Source organism: Zea mays, chromosome 3 (assembly GCF_902167145.1).
Source record: "Zea mays cultivar B73 chromosome 3, Zm-B73-REFERENCE-NAM-5.0, whole genome shotgun sequence".
Lineage (NCBI taxonomy): Eukaryota > Viridiplantae > Streptophyta > Magnoliopsida > Poales > Poaceae > Zea > Zea mays.
In genome coordinates, this window is record NC_050098.1 from 8,963,981 (window position 1) to 8,972,943 (window position 8,963).

Below are 8,963 nucleotides of genomic sequence, written 5' to 3' on the forward strand. Positions count from 1 at the left end.
ACAGTCGTTTTTAGTGGCTGTGTGGATCACCTTTGGATTTTCAAAATCTGGATTGTGAATGGGATTATAATAATTTGGATTATTGGTTATTGGTTAAAATAATCTGGGTTGTTTGGATCCTTGGATTATAGGTGCTAGATTATAGGATTTGGTCTTTTGAGCACCTACCACCTATAATCTCGTATTAGCAGATTATAGAAAAAACAAACATTTACCAAGCTCTCTTGTGTGCCTGTTAAAGCCAATATCTGTAAACAAAAACACATGGCAAATGGCTCTCGATAAACAATAGCGCCGACACAATAGCGCCGACGTTATTTGCTTATTAGAGGTCTCCACCAGATCTCTTGTATTCTTTACTATCCTTTACCCCTATCCCTTAAATAGAAAAAATGTACCAGGTACAACAGATCTCCTAACACACCTGCTGTTTCTATATTCTTTAGGAGATCTCCTATATACACCACCATCTCTTTTGGATAAAGGGTATGTCTAAGGGTGACAATGAGCTCTAAATTTTACACTATAAAATATAAGGATCCGATCGGGTTACGATCGAGCCCTATTTATATTCATTTTTGTACTAAAAACAATTTAGAGCCCTAGCAATTTGTGAAGAAACATTTGGATCATGATCCATTACCACCCCTAGGTATGCCTTTCTATCTCCTAAATCTGGATGAGGTTTTGCAAATCCACTCGAGCAAAGGTCTCTCGAATCCTATACTTGATTTTACGAACTCACTTAGGGGATAAGTAATTTGTATGATCAATTATCTATGTTTCGTGATCAATTCTATACGCAGAAGACACTGCTGGCTTACATCTTGAGTGCTCGCATGTGCAGTTATGCGCTTATGACCACTTCAAGCTGAGCAGACATGCTATGGAGCTCTTTCACTAATCAGATGGCCTTCAAAATGGGTCCTCAACGATTTACTGAGTACTTGTGTGATCGTAATGCATATATTAGTAAATGACAAAAGGTACATACAATAGACACACATCCAGTAACAATGTAATAATAAGCCCTAATAAGCTCATCTTATTGTCAGTTGATGATAGCATGATTAAAGCCCCTGTTGGCTAAAATGTTTCTCATCCTAAAATGCTTTCTAGAATCATGGTTGATCTCAGAGGCATACTTATCACCATGTGGGGATAGAACAAAACTGTTTAAATGTGGCTAGAAGACATGAAAAAAATAAATAAGATACACATTCTTTGTAACGATGGGAGACAATTTTGTTGTAGTTCAAGGAAAACTCAGCATCTAACTATAAATCCAATTTCTAAATGTCCAGATACTAACAATGGAAGGGTCAAAGGCATTCGAAATCTAGCCGGAGTTAGGACCAAAATCTGTGCACAGTTCAACATGGATGGTCTTGTTGTTTTCAGCGATTCCATAAACCTCCATACAGTGTGATACATGAACGTCCATGGCACTTTCGATACTCAATCGATGCCCGTTAGAGGACTGTCCGACAAGCACTCCAACCTTCATTGTGTTGTACTTGAACAACCGCGCGCATTCTTTGCCCAACAAACATGTTCAAATTCTTTGCATCGACAAGTGCTTCAGGGTTTGATGTGTCCATCTCTGCAGAGTGAGGATTCAGAATTTCATATCATTCAATCCAATTCAGTACTACCATCTACCAATCAGTGAAGCACATAAACTACACACATCGCTTGAGAAGATCTTCAAACTCCAGTATAGAAAAAAAAAGATTAGCAACAAGGAATAGCATCGCATCATAAGAATCAACAAGACAACACAAGATAGCAGTACAATACCTGACTGGCGAATCATGGGCCGGTAGAGGGCGCTGGCATGGCTGATGCTGCGATGGTGCCGCGAGGAGAGAACCTAGCGATTGCAGCCATCTCCCATCCTATCCCTCTGCACCTCTACCGGAGAACAACCAGACCATTTCTACCGAGGCCAGAGGGATTTTGTAGGTGTTCCACCAGAAGTGTATGTCAGTGATGACGAGGTCCGGCGCGTGCTCGCGGATGAGATTCTCCTGCCCTAGCCGCATCAGCTTCTCGTCCGTGGCGACAACATCGATGCGCCACGCGTCGGCGGCGGCCTTGACCGTGGAGTGGTTCTCCACTCCGGTGGAAGGCCGTCCACGGAGGGGAACGGGTAGGTGGCCACCTTGACCGTGGCCAGATGACTGGCGCCACGCCGGGCGAGAGTTGACTGCACAACCAAGGCCTTTGCCGGAGTGACTGCAACTGTGGCCTCCACGTCGTCAGGCCTGGCCGTGACGAGGTGAAAGGTGAGGTCCGTGAAGGGGGCGATGTGGCTGGTAGCGAAGAAGGGCATGAGCGGGATGCACATCTTCTTTCTCGGTATAGCTGTCTTTGTGGCCATTTCTTGTTGTCTGCTGGTTCGGTCGAGGATTTGCAGTGGCGTCGAAAGTTGCCTCGCAATCGTCGGCTCAACGCCGGCGAGCGCGGAGGCAGTAGCGAGCGAGTAGATGTGCAGGGGGAGGGGAAACGATTGGGGGCGCAGTCGAGGGTGTGCAGGGAGGTTGCAGCAGAGGAGCCGGAGCTCGACCTCGCTGAGGAAGCCAGAGCAACGGGAGCGTGGAGGAGGATCTCCGGCACGGCCTTCTTGTTGTGCCTTCCGTGGCCACCACGAGCGGGGCGGGGGGGACGACAGCGTGGAAACTGGGAGAATGGGCGTAGATGGCGAGCCGGCGTGAGGGTAATGCAGGGCCTTGCGCAAAGGGGGAGGGGGCAGGGGGAGATAGCGCGCGTGGACTGTGAGACATGGTGTAGGTTGTTGGCGCACGCGGATCCGTCGTGGCATGCCGGCGTGAGGGGAGCCGGGGCCGTGCGCGGAGGGGGTGAGGATGGTGGGGAAGAGCGAGAATGGCAGGTTGCTCGGCCTTCCATGACGAGGTCGGGGGGGGGGGGTGCGAATGGGGGCGAGCCGGCAAGGACGGGCCTTCCATGACGAGGTCTGTGGGCGCGCGGTGATTTTCGCGAGATTGACGGGATTGACGAGGGCAGTGGCGGGGGCACGCTTCACCATCATCTGCTCTCCATTGAAAGCATCGAGCGGGGATTGCGCGGTCGCGAGGAGGGAGGAGAGCCAGGGCCTGAGCGTGGGCGAGGAGAGTCGGGCGGAGCCGTGGTCATCGTGGACGCCCTCGTTGCGTTCTTATAGAGTAGTAGTAGATAAGACACATTTTGTATATAAGTTATCATGGTATTATATGTTCCTGTTGCAACGCATGGGTACTGACCTAGTATAAAAAGAAGATAGTAAGAGAAACGTAGGGAAAATGGTTGGAGATAGTGTAACAGTGCCTAGCGGATGGTTATACGACAGTGCCGTTTGGCCATAGTTGCCCGGCTACCCGCCGCGCCGCAAACCCGAGCCACTCGCCTGCCGCGCTGATTAGATTTCTTTGCATCCGCCAGTGGAGTCGAATCGATGGCGGCGTGGTCGTCGCCGCCGTCGCTTCGCCACCTCCTCATGCTCCGTCCATGCTTGCCCCTCAGCCCCACCTGCCTTGCTGGCTCCTTGCGCCGCCACATCCACAGCCGCTGCCGCCTCTTCTCCTCCGCCGCATCCTCCTCGACACTGACCCACGGCGACATCGCCTCGACGCACGGTGACGCCGATGGCGTCGTCGAAGTCAACCCTCCGCGCGGAACTAGGGATTTCCCGCCGGAGGACATGCGGCTCCGCACCTGGCTCTTCGACCAATTCAGGGAGGTCTCCCGCCTCATGGCCTTCGAGGAGGTCGATTTCCCCGTCCTCGAGTCGGAGGCTCTCTTCATCCGGAAGGCAGGGGAAGAAATTACGCAGCAGGTCTCTCTCGAGTCTTCTCGTCATCTTCATCATTATTCAGCGGATAAGCCCATACTAGTCTCTGAATTGGAGTCATCTATCAATTTGCTTTTGATTCTGCGCCGCAGCTCTACAACTTCGAGGACAAAGGGGGTCGCCGTGTTGTTCTCAGGCCCGAAATTACCCCTTCCCTCGCGCGCCTAGTCATAAAGCAAGGGTATGTATGCCTTTCCTAATCGAACAATCTAGTATATATCCATGCCTCCGTCAGAATGTGATTTTCACTGCTCTTCTTCTGTCTAGAAAATCAGTCTCCCTTCCACTGAAATGGTTTACTATAGGACAATGCTGGCGATATGAGCGCATGACCAGAGGAAGAAGGCGGGAACATTACCAATGGAATATGGATATATTTGGTGTGCCTAAAGTTCGGGTACCACCCTTCTCATTTATTGATTCTGGATGCTGCTTTGCTTGTATACCTTTGAACTGATTTGGCATTGCCATCTTGTTGTTCGAATTAGGCTGAGGCTGAGCTTCTTCATGCTATTGTTCTCTTATTTCAACGTCTTGGAATTACATCTTCAGATGTGGGGATCAGGGTGTCCAGTCGGAAGGTAACCTTTCACACTCAAGACTCCATGTTTACTTCACATTTAGCTTAATATTTCCCCTTCATCTTTTGGTGTTTTTTTGGGTCTTGGCGGTCTGTCGTCCAAAAGTAATTTGCTAGGCTTTGTTGGTACGTATTAATCATGGAGTCTTCAACTGATATGACCAACTTAGTATGATGCATAATCATGTTGCTTCATGGTAGCAGATGTCTTTTTTATTCCTTATTACCTACTTCATAAGGTGATAAAAATCTGGGATTTAGATTATCTAAAAATGACATAGCTGCTGACAACTGTATATTTTAACATCTCGATACATTTTGGTGCATACGTTTTCTCTGATTTCTTGCTTGCCGTCATTTGCTTATTGCAGGTTCTTCAGGCTGTTTTGAACATGTACTCCATCCCAGATCACTTATTCACTCAAGTTTGTGTTATTGTTGATAAAGTATGCCCAAATTCTGCTACCATCTGTTCATTGCTGATTGCTGTACTATATTATTTTCTTGCCAGTTGTACTCTGTAGCTTTGGGTTGTGGTAATTTATAACTTTGAACTGCAAATAGAAATAGGACGGTTTGTATATCTTCTTCCGATTGTTATATTTTCTTTTATGTACTAGAGTTATACCTTTTTCTAGGTATTAGGTAATGGAACAAAACTCTTACTAGAGTCCAGAGAGCACCCTTCCAAAACCTGTTTCATTTTAAGAGTTTGGCACTTGCTACGAAGAGCACATGTTGATGCCATTAGATGGTGACATGGACCATTCTACCTCTATTGGGAATTTGAAGTAACCAGTATCCAGTTACCACAGAAGCCCAGTCTCTGTAGCAGATTATCTCTGTTTTTCTTTCCATACCTTATATCTTTACTATTTGCAGCAAGCTGAATACACATGCATTGATGTAATTGTTTATTGCTATATTTTTGTTGGTGTAATGACTGTCTTGCATTGTAACATAAATATTACGCAGTTGGGTAAAATGACTAGGGAAGAAATTGAGAAGGAACTTGTTTCAACTGGGTTGTCATCTGAAGCTGTACAGGGTATCATCGATGTGCTTTCAATCAAGTCATTGTCCAAACTTGAAGGTTTTCTCTTAACCTTTTGTTGTTGGCTTGTTATTATGCATGCTCCATATCACATAACTTTACTTCAATATTGTACTGATGTAATGTTGCTAAATTGGAAAATGTATTCCCTAGAATAATATCAAGTAAAGGCATTCTCTTACATCAGGCCCTCGTGCTTTATTTGTTGTTAAGCTTGGCTTTTTTATCCATATAATGTTTATTTTTTTAATCTTCAGGACCTTTTGGCAATGGTTCTTGTTTAATCTTGATATACATATGCAGAGGTGTTAGGCTCTGATGTTGAAGCTGTTGCTGACTTGAAGAAACTCTTCTCCTTTGCGGAGCAATATGGTTATGCTGATTGGATTTGTTTTGATGCATCAGTGGTCCGTGGCCTTGCATACTACACAGGAATTGTATTTGAGGTTGCTTTCAGCATCTCTTTCTTATGTCAACAGTAGGACCAGTAACAAGCAGATAAGGGGCCATGTCATCAAACTGCACATGAAACATTATTAAATAAGATATTATTCATTTTCGGACAATAATCTATATTCTATTACAAATAATATTTCTGTAGCATTTGGATGGTTTGGGGGCGTGTGACTTTTTAACTTGTAAGATTCCTGCCCATTTTTTCTTCTTAGGGCATGTTTGGTTTCAATTAGTTCTAGGACTAAACTTTAGTCCTAGGACTAAACTTTAGTCCCTATATGTTTGGTTTTAGGGACTAAATAGATTCTAAAGTCATTAAATACATTGTCCAAAGACTCAAATACCCTTAGAATATACTCATAATATTAGTTATCTATAAAAAGGTAAGGGCAACATGATAATTATGAGCTTTTAGTCTCTTTTAGCACCTATGTGAAGGACTAAAGACTAAATCATTTTAGTCCATATTTTAGTCCTAGTGTTTGGCAAAAAAGGGACTAAAAGGGACTAAAAACTAGAGACTAATCTTTAGTCCCTCTAACCAAACACCCCCTTAATATAATGGCGCATAGCTCTCCTGCGTATTCGAGAAAAAAATATCTCTACGGCGTTTTGTAAACTCAAATGTCATGAATTCTATTCTTTGAATCATTGTGAGTGCTTAAGCTACTAGTATAGTCCATGCAGATCGGCAGGTTATAGCTTGATCTACCATTAATATTTTTGCTTGATTAGATAGAATATTTTGTTACGATAGAGTTTATTTGGATTATTTTTTATTGTTGTGTTGATATGACATTCGTTTGTTTTTCCTTTTTTTCAATAAATGTGTTCTACACTACCTTTTTCGTGCCACCAACTCCTGTTTTGAAACTCTTGTACCACTTTGTAGGCATTTGATAGAGAAGGAAAACTGAGAGCAATTTGCGGTGGTGGAAGGTATGATAGATTGCTTTCAACATTTGGAAGTGAAGATATACCGGCTTGTGGCTTTGGATTTGGAGACGCTGTTATAGTGGAAGTATGACATGTTTTATCTTATCTCTGATTCTTTTCTTTGTAGAATTAGTAAGCAACCTGTCTGACTGGTTCGTGTAAGAATGAGTTCAGTTTTAGATTGATGATTAATGCAGGTAAAGGCAACATCTGTTAATGTGTACCTAAAACATAACCAACTCACGACACTAACCATCACACGTGCTAATTCGTGCAGCATGGAGCACGGAAATAGAAGTCTAGTACTTGACAACATGAATTCCTTGAAAAGTATTATTCGGTTTGTACATCGTTTTGAGTTTGTAATACTGCCTCAAGGGAGTGGCATTGATTTGGTTGTAATTTGTGTTCCAACTAGGGGTGTTAATGGATCACGGTCCAAATGTTTTTTCACAATAAGGGCCTTTAATAAATTTTAGTTCAAAAATGAATAAGAATAGAGTAGGGCCTTTAAGGATCGATCCGATTCGATCCTTAAATTTTATAGTGTAAAATTTAGAGCCCATTACCACCCCTCCCAACAGCTGCTGAAAATACATCTTGAGTTTGTGGTACTGCTTCATTGGAGTAGCATTGATTCTGTTGTAATTTGTGTTCTAACAGCTGCTGAAAGAAAAGGGTCTCTTGCCTGATATGTCACGCCAAATTGATGACATTGTCTTCCCTTTGGACGAAGAACTTGAAGGACCAGCATCCAGTATTGCTTCCTCTCTGAGGAAGAAAGGCCGATCTGTTGAACTTGTAGAAGACAAACGTCTCAAATGGTATACCTATCATTTTTCCCTTTCTTTATTGACTTGTCTGAAATATCTGTTTTGCTACTACTATTATTTCCTTTCTTCATTGCCGTGTCTGAAATACCCGTTTTGCCACTACTAGGGTATTTAAGCATGCGGAGAGGATCAATGCGAGCCGGCTGATATTGGTTGGAAATTCTGAGTGGGAGCGAGGCATGGTACGCGTAAAGGTGCTATCAACCAGGGAAGAGTTTGAGGTAAAGACAAGTGAACTAGAGTGATTGTAGAAATGTTACGTTATGCTAGCCTCGGCTAATGCTTGTGAGATGATACAATCAAACAGTAGCTAGCTATTTCTGGAGAGTTTAAACTTATTGTAACAGCCTGTAACAACTATTCATATTCATACAGAATGGATGGGCATGATCCTTGCCAGCTAGTATGCTCATCTGACATTCTGACTCCAAGTATACATTACACATTAACTTAGCCTATAGCGGCGACTGAGGTGCGGCTTGGTTAGGAAGCCAGTTTTAGTTTTCTTTTGGTTAACACATTGCAGATTTGCAGGTCCCTTCTCATGCTGCAGCATCTGCTGTGGATGTGAGGACGACAGTACTCGGCGAAGCCAGCATAGAATGCACATATCATTGGCTCCTTTGTTGATCATAATTGCACAACACGAATACGGCTAGATTTTCATTAGTGTTTACAAAATCGTGCTCTATATTATTGTGACTAGCTCAGGAAAAAACATTAAGCATGACTAGTATAATTATTCGACTTAAAAAACATGCTTTAGCTTCCTACAGCATCAACTGCATTTTATAAAAAATGTAACACGCATTAATAGGTAAGAGATAAATATAGAAATTTAATAAAAACGTAACCCACATTAATATATATTAGAGATAAATACATGTGAATTGTTTTTTCTGAATAATTAGTTTTTTTCTGAATAATTGAAGTCTAGTGCATAGACGAACACTAAAATACAAAGGGTGATAGTTGCGCGGTCCGGTGGGAGAAGGGAGGTGTGTTGATTAGAGCAACTCCAATAGTTATGTAAATTTTAGCTCTCTAAATCATAGATTTAAGAAGTTGCTAAATGGTTTTTAGAGTAAAAATATGTGAGTTCGCCAATAGTTCTCTAAATATAGGTTGTAATTTTGTTTTGTATTTATCCACATAAAAAATAAGTCACAAAAAACTATATAATACAGTTAACATTTTTGTTTAGGGAGTTGTTAAATGGTTGCCAAATGTAGAGAGAAAACGAGGTTAGATGAC

The 8,963-nt window shown here is 43.0% G+C and overlaps 1 protein-coding gene across 1 annotated transcript; it reads left to right on the forward strand.

Annotated features, from left to right (window-relative positions):
- The first annotated feature begins 3,347 nt into the window (after window positions 1-3,347).
- On the forward strand, window positions 3,348-8,120 carry LOC100284312 (histidyl-tRNA synthetase). The gene is made up of 10 exons (NM_001157207.2): window positions 3,348-3,835; window positions 3,943-4,031; window positions 4,118-4,247; window positions 4,339-4,431; window positions 4,802-4,876; window positions 5,406-5,523; window positions 5,788-5,930; window positions 6,833-6,961; window positions 7,540-7,700; window positions 7,816-8,120. Exons 1-10 carry the CDS (start codon window positions 3,455-3,457, stop codon window positions 7,952-7,954), a joined length of 1,458 nt encoding a protein of 485 aa, NP_001150679.2. The 5' UTR covers window positions 3,348-3,454; the 3' UTR covers window positions 7,955-8,120.
- The last annotated feature ends 843 nt before the right edge of the window (window positions 8,121-8,963 follow it).

Excerpts from the sequence above, each read along its gene's own strand:
- LOC100284312 (NM_001157207.2), top strand. The coding sequence starts at position 3,455 with ATGGCGGCGTGGTCGTCGCCGCCGTCGCTTCGCCACCTCCTCATGCTC. Across the intron at positions 4,432-4,801 it reads TCAGGGTGTCCAGTCGGAAG|GTTCTTCAGGCTGTTTTGAA; the intron begins GTAACCTTTCAC and ends TGCTTATTGCAG. Across the intron at positions 5,931-6,832 it reads ACACAGGAATTGTATTTGAG|GCATTTGATAGAGAAGGAAA; the intron begins GTTGCTTTCAGC and ends ACCACTTTGTAG.